Source organism: Onychomys torridus, chromosome 4 (genome assembly GCF_903995425.1).
Source record: "Onychomys torridus chromosome 4, mOncTor1.1, whole genome shotgun sequence".
In the NCBI taxonomy this organism is placed as follows: domain Eukaryota; kingdom Metazoa; phylum Chordata; class Mammalia; order Rodentia; family Cricetidae; genus Onychomys; species Onychomys torridus.
Window position 1 is genome coordinate 9,822,082 of NC_050446.1, and position 19,968 is coordinate 9,842,049.

General features: G+C 42.0%; 1 protein-coding gene across 1 annotated transcript in view; it reads right to left on the reverse strand.

Annotated features, from left to right (window-relative positions):
• Positions 1 to 619: 619 nt before the first annotated feature.
• Positions 620 to 19,968, reverse strand: part of Setx (senataxin) — a 54,533-nt gene continuing 35,184 nt past the window's right edge. The window contains 8 exon segments of the mRNA XM_036183356.1: positions 620 to 3,756; positions 6,117 to 6,204; positions 9,048 to 9,146; positions 12,230 to 12,394; positions 13,655 to 13,747; positions 14,741 to 14,928; positions 17,138 to 17,245; positions 18,614 to 18,763. Of these exon segments, the coding sequence (XP_036039249.1) occupies positions 3,031 to 3,756; positions 6,117 to 6,204; positions 9,048 to 9,146; positions 12,230 to 12,394; positions 13,655 to 13,747; positions 14,741 to 14,928; positions 17,138 to 17,245; positions 18,614 to 18,763 (1,617 nt within the window). The 3' untranslated portion in view covers positions 620 to 3,030.

Genomic DNA, 19,968 nt, shown 5'->3' on the forward strand with positions numbered 1-19,968 from the left:
GAGAGACACTGCCAGCTGCCGCCATGACTAAGAGGATGTAAGGTACTGGTAAGCCACGAGCCACGTGGCAAAGTATAGATTAATAGAAATGGGTTAATTTAAGATAGAAGTAGTAGATAACAAGAAGCCTGCCATGGCCACACAGTTTGTAAACAATGTAAGTTTCTGTGTGTTTACTTGGTTGGTTCTGAGCATCTATGGGCCTGGTGGGTGAGAGAGATTTGTCCTGACTGTGGGCCAGGCAGGAAAACTCTAGCTACACACCCTATGGGACCTTATTCCTGCTGACCCCATAGAGCTAGACTCCAGTGCTGGCTGTGCCACGGAAACGCCTGAGAACTGAGACTACAAGAGCTGTGCCCCAAATCCATCAGCTCAGAAATTCTGGGGGTCACTGCTCATTTGCTACTGTCCCCACCCTCCTGACCCCCAGCCTAATGGTGAACTTGCTGTAACTTACGGGATGTCCATGTGGCATCAGGGAGGCTCGTAAGGGGACCAGGGAACGAAGACAGTGGGACTGGGCAGGGCAGGCAATTAAACGGAGCTGGCAGAGCAAAAGATCGCCTGGCAGCACCTTCTGCTTTAACTCAGGAACATATAATACTTCTAACCCATGTCAGTTTTGTTTGCTTTTAATTCTGCCATTTTCTCTTAAATTTTAGGTATTGACAAAGATAACAGGTTTACTATTTGTCAAAGTCCAGTTATGAATCCAGAGCATACAAAACACAAAGCTACAGAAAGATTCCCAATGTGCACAAGTAATTTTAGAAAATAGTTTAGTACACTCTTGTTACAAAACTAATTTACAGGAGATTATTCACATGTTCTTGTTCAAATTTGCTCCTGATTAATTCATGAAAACATAACTGAACAAACTGTGGTAAATCAGAGAGAAGCAAAGTAAGGCATGTGTAATACATTCGCCTTGAAATAACATTTTGAAAGCAGTCAGGGCCTGTTCTTTTAACCACAGAAAGGACAAAGTGAACATTTCATCTTGTCAGGATTAAGCACTCATGATGGTGCCTTCAGGAAAGGCCCCTTGACACCAAACACTTTCTGCAAATACCTTTACCAACTGGAATAAATAAGGTTTCCAGATCTAATGCCACACAACTACATTCTGTTGAAAGAGTGTTCTAAGGCAAGGCTCGGTTCCTGGAAAGGATGATACAAGGACAAGGCCCTGGCCAGAGTTTAATCTCAGCAGCTCTTACACTCACAAAACAAACAGGATGTCCTAGATCTCACATCCCCTAATGAGGTTAACAGTGAGCCCGCAGATAAACACATGTTATCCTACACCACACACTGGCTGGCAGCCAGCTACATGTTTTGGAGAAACTTCTTTTTAAAAACTTGTTTCTTAATCTAGTGGGAACATGAGCAGCAGAGTGGGAGCTGCCCTGGCCATGCCGTTTTGTCATGCCCCATCAGAAGCACACTTTTGGCCTTCTTAGTGGTCACATTCACAAATCCCTGCTAAACTGAGCACTTTTTCCCAGACACCAGGAAAGAACATTTCAAGTGACAGTGAGGTTTCCTGCCAATGTCACATGCAGGAGGCTTATTTAACCCTTGGCCTAGCCAGAGTGGATTGACTTCCCACCTAGCTAGCTACAGCCAGGAGGCTGAGGCACTCACTATGAGAAGGTGCCTGCTCCCAAGTTTTACAAGTGTCCAGCATACACTAGGGTACAGGTCTAGACAGCAGCGCAGAGGCAGCTTAGGAAGCTCAGTACTGAAACTTGACAAAATGCACACTGGTTTTCAAAGCTCTTAACAAATAAAACCTGCTTCAGCAGAATTTCTAACGTAAACCCTTTTGTTTAAGAACAGATGACAAAATTCTAAACCGTGAACATTAATTTTCAGGGATGTCTTTCCACCTCAAAGCAGCTAATGGGCTGTGCATATAGTAGTCACTAGAAAGCCCACATTCACATGCTCTTCTACATGGAGGTTTGGAAACCTGACTGCTTATGCAGCCTGCCCTTGTGCTGACTCCAATGCCTCTCACAGGCACAGCAGGTTGGATGGAGGCTGAGGGCCCCCAGTGACCCACCACAGCAAGCCCTCCTATCTACTGTATGGTTCTGAAGCCCAGACAGCAGCTCTTGTCTTTCTCATGGAGTAGCTCTCCTCCTGAGATACACTCTCTGCTCTGCTCTGTGCAGCTCCCAAGGAATCCCTCCAAAAGCATCCACTGTCTATTTTCCTGGAAACCCTCAAGCCTTCACAAGCAACCTGAAGGGACTCTTCTAGGCCAGGCCAATCCAAATCCTCCATTTGGTAACCATGTCTACAGCTCAGCAGTTACACCAACCTAACAAAACATTGGGAACATCTGACAGTTCAAGAATTGTTCTTCTGTCCTGAGAAGGGCAAGGAATTTCGGCAGAAAACTAAGTCATACATTAGTAAGGTAAATGAACTTGTCACAGACAGTAACGTACTGTGCCAAGCTGTCTTGTCTCAAAGTGCACAACAGCTCCCAACATGCTGCTTTCTGAAGGCCCAGGAGACCCCAGCAGTTTTTTAAATAGTTAGAGACACTGCCCACTAGTACGACTTGGCTAATTCCCAATACTGAGGCTGTTAAAGAAATCTGTCCACCACACAATGGCTCAAAGGACCCTTCCTCCTCACTCTCTTTAAATATGAAGTTTTCCTGTTTTAAGCAGAAGGAAATGTGATCTATCAGTTTACATTTTAAAAGGATTTTGTATTTGCTATACAGACTCACAGTTTAACCTTTACAGCATTCACCTGAGCTGACCTTTTCTACCGAACAAAAGATCTCAACATTTTGAATTTTTGACCTCAAAGACATTACAGATACACAAACGCCCTCTCCAAGTGTATATAACTGGCAAAAAGTACTGCAGATGACCAACAACAGCCCAAGGGTTAGAAGGTATTTCCATTCTTTAAGAGACTCTTCAAAGGAAACAAAAATAAACCCAGCTTATCTGTATGGTGCCACTAGCTACCTGTGGATGGCAGCCTCATCACCAGGAGCCACTATAGAAAGCGCCTCTTCTTGGCACTGCTGTCCTCCTGCTCTACCCCTCTCTTGTCCCAGTTTGTGCTCCTCAGCATGTGGTGAGTCACAGAGGTACGCCTCTTCTCTTCACCGAAGGCCCTGGGCTCTCTTCTGTGACTGAACCCAGGGTCTGGGTCACTGTATTTCCTCTTGCTTGTGGAAGGAGCAACAGGGTGAGCAGGTGGTGGCTCAGCCTGCAGAGGAGACCTGTGGCTGCTCAGAGGAGCAACGATGGCAGTGGATGGTGGCACAACAAAACCCAGGTCCTGAAAAAACACAGGAAAGCCGTGCTCTCCCAGGAGATGGACTACCCCAGGGAGCTGAGGGCTCACAGGCTGTGGATCCTTCAAGAATGTTCCCTTGGCTTCAGCATCCAATCTCCTAAGCAGTCGTGGATCTCGAAGTCGATCTTGAAGAGATGACCTTTCAGGTTCCTTTGAAGGGACAGCATCAGAGGGTGTGTGGTACAGAGAAGCAGCAAAAGATGTCTTGGCAAGTCCACTGTCCAGCTTGTTGCTGGGCAAGCCACCCTGAGGTCTGGGTGCTTCCGGGGCAGTGGCTGGAGGGTGCGTCAGACTCCTCTGCAGCACAGGCTTCAGTTTCAGAATCTTCATAGCGTCGTGTCTATAGTTTGAGTCAGAGGTCTTAATGATGGCCCCACGCTTCTGAGCATCCTGAATCAGTTCATTCCAGTGTTGGTTTTCCTGAAACAAAAAGGAGAAACAATCACACCCTACAGAAACACTCATTTTGCTGGGGAAACATGGGGTCCAACTTCTGTTTTTGAACAAACAAGTGTAGTCTGCTAAACAGATTCCCAAGAATTCACCAGTCACTTAGAAGACAAGAGTGACAGAGAAGCTGGAGCACCAGTGCTGAGGAGGCATAACTCAAGGCCAGGGCTCGTGCCAGCTGCAAGGAAACTCGCCTCTCATCTCTGCATCCTGGCAATACAGGAAGATGCTTTCCCTCAGATCCACTAGCTGTTCCTAGCTCTGCTGAGCTGTTTAAACGTATGTTAACTAACACTGCACACCAGCCCCACTTCAAGTGCACAGTGGCTACATTCTTCCAGTGGCTAGCTCCTGCAGTAAGCACGTGACCTCCCCATGGCTGCCCAAGGCTCCTCTGCATCCTGTGGATCTAGACGACCACTTGTCCCTGGCCATGGCTGACATTCTAACAGTTAAGATTTGGTTTCAGAAGGCAAACTCCTGACCACATATGACTGTTCTTGAAGAAATCCCACAGCATTTATTGGCTTCCCAAAGACCTCTCAAGCCCCAAAAGACTAAAACATCTTAATCTACTGAGGGAGGATTCCAAAGATATTCTGTCATTTAAATTTTTAAAAAAGTATGGTCGTTTGCCTATATGTATGTATATGCAACACATGTGTGCATGGTATTCATGGAGACCAGAAGATGGTGTTAGATTCCCTGGAACTGAAGGGTTTTTTTTTTTTTGTTTTTTGTTTTTTAAAGATCTATTATATATTCAGTTCTGCCTGCATGTATGCCTGCACACCAGAAGAGGGTACCAGATCTCATTACAGATGGTTGTGAGCCACCATGTGGGTGCTGGGAATTGAACTCATGACCTCTAGAAAAGAAGCCAGTGCTCTTAACCTCTGACCCATCTCTTCAGCCCCCCTGGAACTGAAGGTTCAGGTTGTGAGCTTACACGTGGATGCTGAGAAACCAAACCTGGGTCCTCTACAAGAGGAGCCAGTGCTCTGAACCCTTGAGCATCTCTCCAGGCCATGAATCTTTCTATTATTGTACCCTTCTCTTGCTTATGTTGTATGAGTGTTGCTGGAGATGGACTTGGAGCCTTATACCTGCTGGGCAAGTGTTACAACACTGAACGGTCTCCAGCCCATCAGTAAGGGTTTATTACTTACTTTTGTGTTATATGTGTTTGTTGGTATATGTATATGTATATGTCAATGAGGGTGCCTACAGAGGCCAAAAAAAAAGGGTATTAATTGCCTGGAGCTAGAGTTACTCATAGGGAATTGTTAGCCACCCAACACAGGTGCTGAGAACAAAACTCTTTTCCCCTGGAAAGGCAGCAAATGTTTTTAGCCACTGAGCCATGTCTTCAGCCCTCATGACTTTATTTTAAAATGACAATGTTTATGTTAGAAACAATCTTTTAGCAATATTTATGATAAAACTTTTTCCTTAATAACTTAAAAAGAGACTACAGTGTCTTTCAAAGGGTACACCAAGCTAATGACCAGAGATCTAGAGAAGAGATGGGAAGATGTACCTGAATGCTCTTGGCTGCTATTAACAAGAGAGGGAGGGAAGAAAAACAAGCTGAGTTGGATGGATCCTCTCTTCAGATGACCACTTTTTTTTTGTTTTTTGTTGTTGTTGTTTGGTTTTTTAAGCCAAACTCAGGAGGTGGTGGCAGGCGGACCTCTAAGTGCTGGGAATGTGTGCCACCATCACCTAACTCAGATGACCACTTTTAAAAACAAAAAGTTATTGGACTGGCAAGAGAGCTTTGACTAATGTGAGGATAAGACTCACAACCTAAAGTTCAAAAGCACCAAGACACTGCAAGCCTTGGATGAGCTAGCTCAGCAGCAAGCACACGCTATCTAGCTGTCTCCCACTGGCTTCACTCCCACTATAGTCCGACCTAGAGCAGAAAGGCTGACACAACAAGGAGCTGCCACCCTTGTGGCCCATGTCGCACATGTTCCTGCACTCTCTCTGGAGAAACTGGGAGTCATGTTGCACATGACTGCTTGCTGAGCTCTGTTCTACCACTTGATATGTGGATTGACAAACCCTCTTCAGTCTTGCCCCTGATGCACATCAGGGTTTTAGATAGGTCACCTTGAAAACTTAGTGTACATACCTGCGTTTGAGCTAAGAAAGAATGGCTTATATGTACACAAAAGCTCACAGCCAAGTTGCTGGAAGACTTAATAATCTTTATTTTGTAACTGAGAAATTATTTCCATTTTGATGGAAACAAAACAAAACACATAACAGCTAACAATGGATAAACATGGAACTCCCTGTAGCCCCGGAGAGACTATACCTACCATCAGAGTCCTCAAATGTCCAAGGATAAAAAGGCTGTACTTGGCTCGTGTAATGGTGACATTCAATCTCTGCAAACTTGCCAGGAATCTAAGCAACAACAAGAAAGTTACTTCTGTATGCAGAATGGCATCACATCTCTTCAGAGGGTGCAAGGAGCTCCTCCAGAGCCCTTTCCACTTCCTTCCTAGTCAGAGTGCTTCCTCACTAGCTGCCCTGACTCAGGGTACCTGGCACAGAAGCCAATGGCATTAAAACATCAAACAAACCAAACCCTTAGTGCTTTACTTCCAAGTTAACGTATTTGTTGAAAGTCTCTGTTTTGACTTGGAAAAAACACTAGAAAATTAACAATGTAATCTAAAACTTAAAAACAACTAGCCAGGCAGTGGTGGCAAACACCTTTAATCCCAACACTCAGGAGGCAGAGGCAGGCAGATCTCTGAGTTTGAGGCCAGCCTGGGCTATAGAGTGAGTTCCAGGAAAGGCTCCAAAGCTACACAAAGAAACCCTGTCTCAAAAAAACAAAAACAAATACCCCCCCCAAAAAAGTCTGAAAAGGGTCTAGAAAGACAGCTTAGCAGTTAAGAGCACTTGCTGCTCTTTCAGAAAATCCAACTTTTATTCTGAGAAACCGGCCTAATGCAAGTACACATACTCAAAACTAAACTAAAAGCATATACTTTTGATCCCTTATTTAAAAATTTTAAATTATATTTAAAGTAATAAACTATTATGCAACTAGTATAGAAATACACAAATATATCAACATAGAAATATAATGGGTATATGATAATGGTGAAATTTTAAATTTAAATCACTATTTTAAGACTAAACAAGTCTCTAATTTGTTGCAGGGTTTATTTTGAATGTGTTTTCCCCACCAAGACAGGGTTTTTCTGTGTAGCCCTGGCTATCCTAGAACCTGCTTTGTAGACCAGGCTGGCCTCCAACTCACCAACATCTGCCTGCCTCAGCCTCCGAAGTGCTAGGATAAAGACACCTGTCTCAAATCTTTGTTTAACTCATAGGAAAAAAACAAAACAAAACAAAACAAAACAAACAAACAAACAAACAAACAAAACCGTGGCGACCCAACAGCATCCTTAACATCTTCAGTAAGTAAACTAACAGTAATTAAGGTCGAACCCTTAGAAAAACTGTGTAGCACATACCACATGACAATTATAGATCTTTGCAAAACACACTTAAATCAATTACAAACATCAGCTTTACTGAACAATAGCGACACCCTATGGAAAAGGGCCAACATACAAAACACTAGGAAAAGCACATCTCCACAGATCATCTACTTCACAATTTAGACATTTTCAAGATGTTACCTAGGTTGTGTGTATGCATACATGTAGAGACCAGAGGCTGACATCAGGCTCATGCCTGTATATGGTAATCACTTTACCAAAATGAACCAGTGGTTTTCAACCTCCCTAATTCTGCAATCCTTTAGTACAGTTCCTCATGTTGTTGTAAACCCTGACCATTAAAAAAATTTTTTTCCCACTAACAAGAGTTTTATTAAGATGAGGAGAAAGGGATAGATGTGATCAGGCCTGCTGGAAGGACATGTGTGGGAGAAGGGGGTGGGAGGTGGGAGATATGGGACCTGTCTTTTTTTTTTTTTTTTTTACTATCTCTTCAACTCTAATTTATTTAGAACTTTATTTTACAAAAGTACAATAATTATATATCATATGTACAAGTAATAAATACCTAAACAATGTCTAGTTCATTTGCATTTGACAAATTCAGAGAAAATAATTCCATTATCTATCCTATTTTGGTAAGTCCAAAATGTACCTGATTCACTTTCTATCCTAACTTATATTACTAACAGAATTGTCTTATAACGTCTTTCAACTTTATACACTTACTCTTGTGAGTTTCTTTTCTAAAATTCTTAACAAGGAAAAGTGTAACTATCTATCTAAACTTTAACTGTAACTATCTAATCTTCCACACCCTCAGAGACCCAAGAAGGAAATATTACCTAACAAAAATTAAAAACAGGAAGTGCATGCAAGCAGCTTCCAAAAAAAAAAAGTTGACAGAAACAGCCAGTTGTCTGGACAGTCACCCGAGGTTTCTCTGCAGTGTTGGGGCATCATCTTCAGCCTATAGGCTTAGCATATCTAACAGACTCATTTGTGAACTAGGATGTACACAAGGTCAACAGTTCGACCTCACACTTGGTGATAGCATCCCATGTACCAGAAACACCTGAATTCCACTAGTGTCATGTCATGATGATTCAGGATTTTAAATTCTGGAAATTGTTGATGTTTTTTTAATTCAGCTATCCATTCTTCTTGGCTCTGTGTGTGTGTGTGTGTGTGTGTGTGTGTGTGTGTGTGTGGCTTCATCTTGGCATCCCGTTCTTCTCCCTCTATTAAATGCCAGTCTACCATTGAGAGGGGTGAGCTTAGTTACTCTTTAAGAATAACTGTTTCAGCTGCTGTTTCACTGCACAGAAGCCATCTGCCCACTGCCTGTTCAGTTGCCTTCAAAGAAAAGGGCACTGTACCTTTTCCGGATTGCAAAGACCACTTCAGGGATGGTGCCATATTGTCCTGGCCTTTTGATAAAGCCACAACCACACTTGTTTTAGCAAGAATTGGTAGCCCTTTGTTTCGTGTCCTGTCTGTCCATTTTGTCCTGTTTGTCAGCAGCTGATTCAAGGATACTGTTAACCATAAAATTTTCTTTGCTACTTCCTAACTGTAATTTTGCTACTGTTATGACTCATAATATAAATATCTGATGTGACCCCTGTAAAAGGGTCATTTGACCTCTACCCACAGATTAAGAACACTGTTTTAAACAAAAGAAAATTAATAAAGCAAATGATAGTCACTGGTGGATCTAGATGACAGAGCCGATTCTCAACAAGTGACAAAGCAATGTGAGCTACTTACCCAATTGACCCTTGCACAGCACTCGCCCTGACACAGGTAACAATTATACAGTCTTTCTGCCGGCCCTGGAAGGCATCCACTGTATCCACTTCTGCAGGCCTATTTATGAAAGGCATATGTTTACAAAAAAAGAAAAAAAAATGTAAAATTATGAAATATACATACACAGCAGTATTAAAACTCTTCATTGTAATGTCGGGTGGTGGTGGCACATGCCTTTAATCCCAGCACTCAAGAGGCAGAGGCAGGTGGATCTCTGAGTTCAAGAACAGCCTGATTTCCAGAGGGAGTTCCAGAACAGCTAGGATTACAGAGAAAGCCTGTCTCAGAGGGGAAAAACTTCACTGAGTTATAAGGTTCATTCTATACCCCAATAGGACAGTCCTTTCAGACTTCTGAGTCAGCACATCCTCCTCTCTCCAGTCTTCTCACAGCATCTTCTGAACCCCAATTCTTAGTGTTATGAAGTCCGTAAGAAACCACCTCTTCATCTGAGGCATACATATTTATGTACGTTCCCTTAAGCCTTGTAGTTTTCTACAGTTTCATCAGCTTGATGACTTCTGTAGAGGCAGTTGGAATCCTGGGACTGAAAACACCATCTTCTTTGGGGAACTGCCACCAGAACAGTATCAAGTCTTCTTATCCATGACCATCTATCTTTCTGTGTTCTGGGTATTTAAATTTTTTTCTTGTAACAGACTTTGTAGTTTTCAGGAGATATATCTTATACTACTTTGGTTTTATTTACTCCTAAGCACTTTATTATTTTTGGTGCCATTTTAAGTGGATTGTTTTTACTTCCTTTGCAGACTACTCACTGACAACAGATTTTTATATATTGATCTTGTTTTCTACAAGTCCTCTTAAACTTGTTTGCTTAATCCCCCTAAGAGTTTTCTTTGTGCAGCTTCATTGATGAATCTATAAATATAACTATGCTGAATTATAGACTTACACAAGAAAAGCACTTGTCTGGCTAGAACCTCTACTGCCATGGACAACAGAAGAACAAGCATCCTTGATGGTCTACACAAGGACTGCTGAACTGTCAAGGAACAATGTTACCTATGTATTTTTTTAAAGACGCCTTTAATCAAATTGGGAAATTTTCCCTGAAGCTCTTTTCAGTTGTAAAAGATGATAGGTTCTATTAAGTGCCTTTTCTATTATCTATTGGTATGGCATATGGGTCACCTTCTCAATCTAATTGTCTGTTCTCTTAGACAGTCTCCATTCTGTAACCCAGGTTGGCCTCAAGCTCATCATGATCATCCTGCCTTGGCCTCCCTAGTATGGAGGCTCCAGGAGTGAGATGTCATATCTTGCTTCCTTCTCTTATTCCATCAATATGCTGAGCCAACACTGCACTCTGGGAAAGTACATTTCACTTGGCCATGATGTACAGTCCCTTTCATATATACTGAATTCAATCTGCTGCTGTTTAGCATTCTCACATCTGCAATCGTGAGTGCTTATCAGCCCTGTGGCTCTTAGAACACCTTCCTGGGTTTGATGTCATAAAATGAATTACAAAATGTTCTTGGAGCTGGCAACATGGCTCATCGCATAAGGCAGTTTGCCACCAAGTCTGATGGTCTCAGTTCCATCCCAGAACCAACTACTGAAGGTTGTCCTCTGACCATGTGCATACCATTGCAGACCAGCCCCCAACATAAATGGATGTTGTTTTTTATTAAAAAAAAAAAAAAAAAAAAAAAAAGGAAAGTGTTCTTGTGCTTTTTTAAAGTCCTAAGTATTATTGGGCTTTCTGTTGTTGTTTTCAGATACAGTATTTTCTATGCAGCCCAGGCTGGTCTAAAACTAGATCCTCCTGCCACAGACTCCTGCGTGTAAGGATTACAGTCACACAGCTGTGTTATTGCTAACTCTGGATTGCTGGCTGATGAACTCAGTAGACATGTCTAACTCCAGTTTCTCATCACTGGGAGTTTGGAATACTGGCTCTACTTGCTATATATATAGTCTCTTCAGATTTTTTATTTTCTCTAAAGTCAGTTTTTTTTTGTGTTGCTAGATTAAAAAGCTTAAAATAGTTTTGGCATTTTAAAAGATTTGTGTGTGCATCTTTGAGAGTCATAGTGCATGTGGCCACATGAGCAAAGGTGTCTTCTATCACTGCCTAGTCTTTGAAAGGGTCTTTCTCTGAACCTGAGCTCATTCATGCTTTCTCAGATAGGCTGAAAGCCAACAAACCCCAAAAGATCCTCCTGTCTCTGCCTGCTTCTGAGCTTGGGTTACAGAGAAGTATACTGGACACTCAGCTTGTTGCCTAAATGCTGGGATCTGAACTCTGGTCCTCATGATTGTGTATCAAATACAATCTTAACCAGAGTCATCTCTTCAGATTCTGTTTATTAAGACAGATCTCACGTAGCCCATGTTCTCCTTAACTCACTGTACAGCAGAGTGTGATAATTAGTATTAATAATAGTCAACTTGGTAAAAGCTGTAATAGCCTAAGAAATGGGTTGGAGGAAAGTCTTTGAGGAACTAGCTATTGACGATGTTAGTTGAGTTGGGAAGACCCACCCAGTGTGGGTGACACCATTTTCTACGCAGGAGATCCCGGACTGTGTAAAAGTGGAGAAATCGAGCTCATCACTAGCATGCATGCATTCACTGCTCTTCTTCTTCTGACTGGGTGCTTCAGGGTCCTGCTGCCTTGATTCCCCCATCATGATGGGCTGTAATAAACTGTGAGGTGAAATAAACCCTTTAATGCTTTTGCCAGAGTATTTTGTCACAGCAATGGGGAAAGGAAACTATGGCACCGAGGGTGACCTTGACTGATCGTTCTGCCTCCACCTTCCAAGTGCTGGAATTACATGTTTCTTACCACACACCTGACACTGACTTCCACATTTTCATCTTTAATTTAACTGTAGAGGTAAGGAGACAAAAACATAATCTTAGCAGGGCCTGGAGGCACTGTAATTCCAAGTACACAGGGGACTGAGGCAGGAGGATAGCAAGTTCAATGACAACCTGGGAAACGTACTGACAGTCACAAAATAATAAAAAAGAAGACTGGGTAATATAGCTTAGAGACGCTTAGAGTACTTGCTTAATGTACAGACCCCAATTGAACCCCAGTACTGTTAAGAAAAAAACTAATTCAACCTTTATAAACACCAGAAATACATGTAAAAATACGTCACCCTTTCTTATCAAATTCTTTCTCCAAATCCTTCTGGATCATTGTCTTCTGAGCCTTGTAATGGGTTATTATGCCAATATTTCGGGAGGAAATATCTTTTCTTTTGTCTTTAATAAGTTTAATTATTTCCATCACCAACTTTATTTCTTGAACATTTATATAAGAGCTAAACAAGATGGAAAAAGAAGACAGTGTATCAAGTCATACAGCAGTCTAATTGCTAATTAGTTCTATTTAGTTTGTTTCCCATTACCATAACGAGTGCATAGATAGGTATTTTTCCCCTCTAGTCAGGCAGCAGTGTCAAAATAATGTAATAGTAACTATTCATATATATAAATCTAGGAAGTGATTGTAAAAAAGGAATTTGTAGTCAATTGAAGTTTGAACCAAGGGCCACACAACTGAAAACACACCACCCAGACAACTAAATGTGAACAACATGGTCTATCAGGATTGAACAGCACAAAAGCCATCCTATCCTGCCATTATCCTCTTTGCGGGCTCCATAACCTGTACTTCCAGCCTAGACCTCAAATATTTGTGTCCTTTCATTACTAAACTAGATCCAACCCACAGCAGCATGGGCCCTCATTCTCCTGAGTCTTAAATCCTAACCACTCACATGCTATCAGCTACACTAACAAGTCCCAGGAGGACAGCTCCCTCTCCTAGCCCTTGGTTACTCCTTAAGGGTGAGATTCTATCCAAGTTCCTTGATGCCTTCTGGTCCTGTAATGTTGCTTGGGGCTCAGTTCTTCTATCGATGGCTCTACTTCTGAAGGTGCCACATAAACCTTTCAGTTGCAATTCTACAGGCAAACTCCTCTGTATTTTTCACTTCTTCAAGGAATGTTCCCTTCCATGTCCTATTCTGACCTTAGAATCTGCATTTTTTTTATTTCCCCCCACAGCAGGGCAGTATTTATGCACATGTTAATGAACACTACCTCCAGACTGTTAATTCCTCTACTCAAAGCAATCCTTGGCTCCTCTGATATTATTTGCTACCTAGCAACATACCACCTACCCCACTTTGCTGTCATTTTATAGATATCCAACACATTCACTCACAACTCAAAATCCTTAAAATATGGTCCCACTAGGCCACTATCTACTCCCTTAATGCAAATTCATTCACATGCACTTAGCCCACCTGGAATAGTGAACTCATCTCAATGACTATCTAGTTAATGCCTGTCTTCCCATGAGACCATAATCACCTTACAATGGGGTCTTTCTATGACCTTTCAAAGACTTACTGGCCACCTAAGAGTACTGCCCAATTAAACAGAAAAGGGGAAGCAATCAACACAGATAGTGATAATGACTGTGCCCTGGTACTAGAGAGACATGCATGGGAAAAGCTTACAACCTAACAATTCTGAGACCATTACTGGAGAATGAAGGAAGAGGGAAAACATACTCATTATCCCGTCGTTCTGAACCATCGCCAACATCAAACACAAGGTAGGGCTGAAATGGCCACTCTGATGAACACCGAACGGCTTCAGTCAATCTAGAGAAAAGCAATCATACTCAGAAAACATGCTCTAAAGGACATACTATATCACTAACTTTTCTTTCTGTGCAAGGCAGAACCAGGAAAAGATTAAAGGGTAAGAGCTTATCCCAGATGAACAACAGTGAAAAATCTAAACTGGATTTTATTTCCATTCTGGTACCATGGAAAGAGATCTACACAATTATGACTCGAGAGGAGCTCACAACATAGATAAACATGAGATAAACAACCAGGGCTGGGAAAACATGGTGCAGCTTCTATAGCGAGCGAGCAAAACACAAGCATGGCTAAGAGCTGGCTTTAGTGCTGGAGAGATGGCTCAGAGGTTAAGAGCACTGGCTGCTCTTCCAGAGGTCCTGAGTTCAATTCCCAGCAACCACATGGTGGCTCACAACCATCTGCAATGAGATCTGGTGCCCTCTTCTGTATACATAATAAATAAATAAATCTTAAAAAGAAAAAGAAAAAAAAAACAGAGCTGGCTTTAATCTGCAGCAGCACCAACACAAGACAGGCCATGAAGTTACCAGTGATTATATCTGGGTTATATTAAATATGGGCAACTTTTACCACCTCTTTTTTCTTTTTCAAGACAGAGTGTGTAGCACTGGCCAGCCTCAAACTCAGATATCACCCTACCTCTGCATCCTGACTGCTGGGGCTAAAGGGGTGCGCCACCACCATCCTGCCCCCTCTTTTTCTTAATCTCTCTGTATTTGACATAATCAATATAGAATTTGTAATTAGAGAAAAATCAGTTCAAATTGACGATCTAAGCTGATCACCCCCACCCAATGGGGTCTTACTCTGTAGCCCAGGCTGGCCTCTTAAATCTCATCAATCTTCCTGCCTCAACTTCCCAAGTAACAGGATTACCCACATCAGCTAATAGAGCCACCCCGGTTTATGCTTTTATACCAAGACTTCTTCATAAGCAGCTAAACCTTCAAACAGGACAAGCTTATACAAGCAATACAGGACACCCACCTATTTGTTTTCAAGTTTTTGTTATAAACATAATTCGAAGGGAAGAGACATATGTCTGGATGCATCCTGTACTGAATGGTAAGCTGTAAAACCGGCAGCCTGCCAATCATGTTCTGCTCCACATTTTCTTCAAGTAGCTTGCAGAATCGTGCCATCATCGACTGGTCATAGCCATACTCCTGTGCTTTCTGAAAGAAAGAAAAACATATTTAAGAGTTTGTACCAGGGTTGGGGATTTAGCTCAGTGGTAGAGCGCTTGCCTAGCAAGTGCAAGGCCCTGGATTCGGTCCTCAGCTCTGGGAAAAAAAAAAAAAAAAGAGTTTGTACTAAACTAGCTAACAAACAAACAAATAAATAAATAGAGCCCAGTGCAGTGGTGGTGCATATCTTTAATTCCAGCATGTGGGAGGCAGAGTCAGATGGATCTCTGAATTTGAGGCCAGCCTGGTCTACATTGTAGAGTGAGCTCCAGGACAGTTCACAGAGAAACCCTGTCTTGAAAAACCAAACAAGCAAGCAAGCAAGCAAACAAACAAATTTTAAAAAATCCTCTGTATCAATATTTCCCACAAAAGGAAATATGATAAAGAAAATAGTACTTGGATCACGCTGGCACTCAATGTATACTACTGGAAAAAAAATGAATAAATGTACACACAAATAAATGCTTGGCAGAATCTTCTAAAATACTAAATTCTCCATGGTTTATCTCCAGAAAGTAAGTGGTTTTAAAAAAATACAAGTAAGCCAGGAGTGGTGGCGCACATCTTTAATCCCAGCACTCAGGAGCAGAGGCAGGCAGATATCTGTCAATTCCAGGACAACCTGGGCCCTTTCTGGAAAAAAAAAAAAAACAAAAAAAAAGGACAAGTGTACTATCAAGTTAGCTCAGTGGTTAAGAGTACTTGTTCTTGCCAAAGGCCCAGGTTTGATTCCCAGCACCCACATAGGAATTAATTACACACACAAAAATAATATTTTGAAAAGATATGTGAAAAATCAACTTTGCAATCATAAGTTTTTCCTCAGTAAGCTCCTTTTATTTGTGTGTGTGTGTGTGTGTGTGTGTGTGTGTGTGTGTATATATATATATATATTTTATTTTATTCTATTTTTTTTTTTTATTTTTTGAGACAGGGTTTCTCTGTGTAGCTTTGTGCCTTTCCTGGAACTCACTTCGTAGCCCAGGCTGGCCTTGAACTCACAGAGATCTGCCTGGCTCTGCTGGCATTAAAGGTGTGCACCCCCCCCCCCAAAGAGTAAAATGTATAATAATTTTTAAAAGCACAAATAGCTGGATCTTATCATTCTTTCTGTTTTCACCAAGCGTCAGGACAGCAATGTTGAGGCCATCAGCAATCTTTCTCCTGCATGCTGTGGCCTTTCGGGAGGCTCAAAGCCTGTACACCTGACAACTGCAGCAGCTCCTGCTCCCTCGTCCTCACAAGCAAAGCTCCTGCAGCAGCTCTGGCCCATGGCTGCTGTGCACTGTGCTCTTGTCTATCCACACAACTGAACCATCATTCTCAATAAATCCAAAGTCAACAACAAAACAACACACTCACTGGGGGACAGAAATGTTTTGAAAATGATCTTTTCTCTGAAATTATGAGGCCACCTTTCTGCAAAAGGATGTTAGTAAACATAAACTTTATTAAATTTCAGAACCACAGTATAAGGCTATTTAGATTGCCCCAAAACAACTACTGAGTCCTAATTCAGATATGCATTTATTTCCAGGAGACAAGTCTAGTGGGGAAAACACAGAACAAAAAGGCAGGCCGAACCACGTCAGCAGTGTCTTCCCCAGCTGACTCACAAGGGAACATTGTCCTTCGTTTCATCATCTGCATTTTCAGATGTGAGGGGCACAGACATTTTCTGAACTACTTAAGAAAAAATTGCCCAAACTGGACATCTATTTCCAATTCATTCCTCCTTACATTTTCCTCAGCTTTGGGAATACGTAATGTAGAGCATGTGGTGGTCGTGGGGGGGGGTGTCTTTACCTTCTAAAGCTGTTTTACATGATTTGTGTTTTTATCAGATCAGCCCCTCAAGCAGGGAAAGCCTGTGGTACTACAATATGACCCTTAGGTTTCCTGTCTATGAAACTCTTGCCCATACACTCACTCAGAAGCACAACTATGAACAAAGAGGACATTTGCAGAGATGTTCACTTTCTTTTGAGACAAGGTCTCACTGTCCTTGGCAGGCCTCATATGAGAACCTGGCTCAGCCTGCTGAATGCTAGGACTACAGGCATGCACAATCATGCCTGGCCACAATTTTTCTTATGAAACTTCAAATAACATTTCTCTTTTCTCTGTCATTTCCTAATTTTCCCTTCAATTCCAAACAGAATCATTCTCCAACATCAACACCAGGAACACTCACCATAGAAATGACCGTGGGAGGGAGCTGTTTGGGGTCCCCTACTAAGATGAGTTTGTTGCAGCGGTGGATAAGTGGAGAAAGTGTCTCAACTTCACAAGACTGCCCAGCCTTGGGAACAAAGGAAGGAAGCGGAATTAGCCTTAAGTTCTAGTACTCATAAAAGTACAAATTCCTCCCTTACTATAGCTAAACCTTTTTGTAAATTATGCAGGACCTTATATATGTTGGGCAAGTGCTTTACTACTGAGTTATATACACTAGGTATCAAAAATAAGCATAAAAAATGTTCAAAGTATATTATACTTATATGAAAATGTCTTTATGTAAGATATTGTACCATGTACAGTGAAGACATAGCAATGAAAAGATATACATATAAAACATTTCGGGGGGGCTGGAGAGATGGCTCAGAGGTTAAGAGCACAGACTGCTCTTCCAGAGGTCCTGAGTTCAATTCCCAGCAACCACATGGTGGCTCACAACCATCTGTAATGAGATCTGGCACCCTCTCCTGTGTACATAATAAATAAATAAATCTTTAAAAAAAAAAAAAAAGTTAAAAAAAAAAAAGATTTCGGGGTTGGGGATTTAGGTCAGTGGTAGAGCGTTTGCCTAGCAAGCGCAAGGCCCTGGGTTCGATCCTCAGCTAAAAAAAAAAATTTCATTATAAAACAAAAATTATCTAAACACAATTTTTAAACAACCTAACAAGTATTTTGAACTTCACCAACACAGACACTTTAACCGTGGAGTCAGCTACCAAAGAGAAGGCTGTGTGCATCCTAAGTGCCTGCTGCACTCCTCCTGAGCTGGACCGGGGGCTCCTCTAACAGCTGTTTTACAACGTCACCTCCGACATTCGCATATTACTGGAGGCATAACTCTCTTTTTCCCATCTTTCTAACTCAATAACCTTACCTTCAATGATTTCATCTTTCCACTTTTCCTGTTTTTCATTTTCTCACACGTAACTGACATATCTACAAGAGGTTATGGGAACTCCTAGACTGATTCTCTGTATCTAATGACCCAGTTCTTCTCCCTCTGACTTCCATTCTAGCCTGGAACAGTAGGCATACAATCCATGTCCAGTGAATGGCCAAGAAGAAAGAAGAGATGTCAGCTAGAACTGCAGCAGCCAAAGCTGTCTGAAATCAGACACTTCAAGTCAGCAGGGAACCTGAAGCAGCTCAACAGGGCAGTGCCGGCAACAAGCCTGCCCAGAAGACTAGCGTCCTCACTCTGCAGCAGGCTGTCAGCGTGTTTCACCGTGTAAGAACATGTGCACAGCAGCTAAGAGCTGAGGAAGAAGAGGTTTCTAACTTGCAAGGCTGGAGGTTCACTCTCCAGCACAGGGAAAGAGTAGTGACTGATTAGTAAAAACCTGCTCTTAATCCACACTTGGGCATTCACAATTCACCAGCAACTTTTCTTCCCAGTACTAGTCACACCTGAACCCCCCGAGCACCCACTGACCTCATCAACAATGACACAACTAAAGGGGACACCCCCTTGCCCTCGAAAAGCAGACTCAAGTAGTAAGCCCCCACTTGTGCTCAACGTGCAGCAGATGACATGAGACTCCAAGATGATGGTATTCTGCATCTTCTGTGGGCGTCCCTGAACCTAGGACAACAAAAGATAACGTTATTTAGTTATATGCAAATCCTGTAAGTCCTACTTTTACTATTAAATATCTACCTTTTTTGTTCAGTGACATAAAAATATTCAATAAAAAGGGGAGGCCGAGGCTCTCAAAAACAGGAGAAATCCCTCTGTATAAATCCATTGTGGACTTTAAGGCAATGTATGTAGAGTTTTAGGAGAGGTGGCAATCTGGATCCAGTGCTAAAGCATTGCCAAGTTCTCTTCTCTTAGCCATCACCATCGTGAGTGTCCCCCAAAACACAGTTAATCTAATGACCCATAGGAGACATGTGATCAGAATATCAAAGCTCACAATAGACATGAACAAATACTAATTTAGAGATGTAGCACGAATCTTAAAAGTTCTTATTAACAAAAACAAACCTGGAGCCAGGTATTGGGGTGAATGCTGGAAGATTAGAAAAGCAGAACAAGCCATAGCCACCTCACCTTGCCAATTCCTCAGCTGATCCTGTTTCCTCAGGCTGGAAGCCTTAAAGTCCTCATCCAGAATGAATCTCAGTTGAATGGCTGCTAAAAGCCTAACAGCTTAACCAGGCTATAGTTCCTGGTCCTCAAGCCTTATATACCTTTTCGCTTTCCTCCATCACTTCCTGGGATTAAAGGTGAAAGGCACTATGCTTGGCTGTTTCCAGTGTGGCCTTGAACTCACAGAGATCCAGGCAGATCTCTGCCTCTGGAATGCTAGGATTAAAGGTGTGTGCTACCACTGCCTAACCTCTATGTTTAATATTGTGGCTGTTCTGTTCTCTGACCCCAGATAAGTTTATTAGGGTGCAAAATATTTTGTGGAACACAATACCACTGATATCATTTATTTACACTGTTAATGAAAATATACATTAAATTCAACTGTGTTTATCTGTGGTCAAAAAAAAAACACAAACCATGTCATCATTAAACTGTCCAGTTGAACCCACTGATTTCTTTAGAGCTTCATTCTGATCATCCAGATCAGTCTACCTTCAATCAGTATAGTAAGAATCTGATAGCCAGCAGTAGTGGCACAGCCCTTTAGTTTGTCCCAGCACTCGGGAGGCAGAGGCAGGTGGGTCTCTGTGAGTTCCAGGTCAGCCTGGTCTACAGAGTGACTTCCAGGACAGCCAGGGCTACACAGAAAAACCCTGTCTCAAAAAACCAAAACCAAAACAGAACAAAAAAAA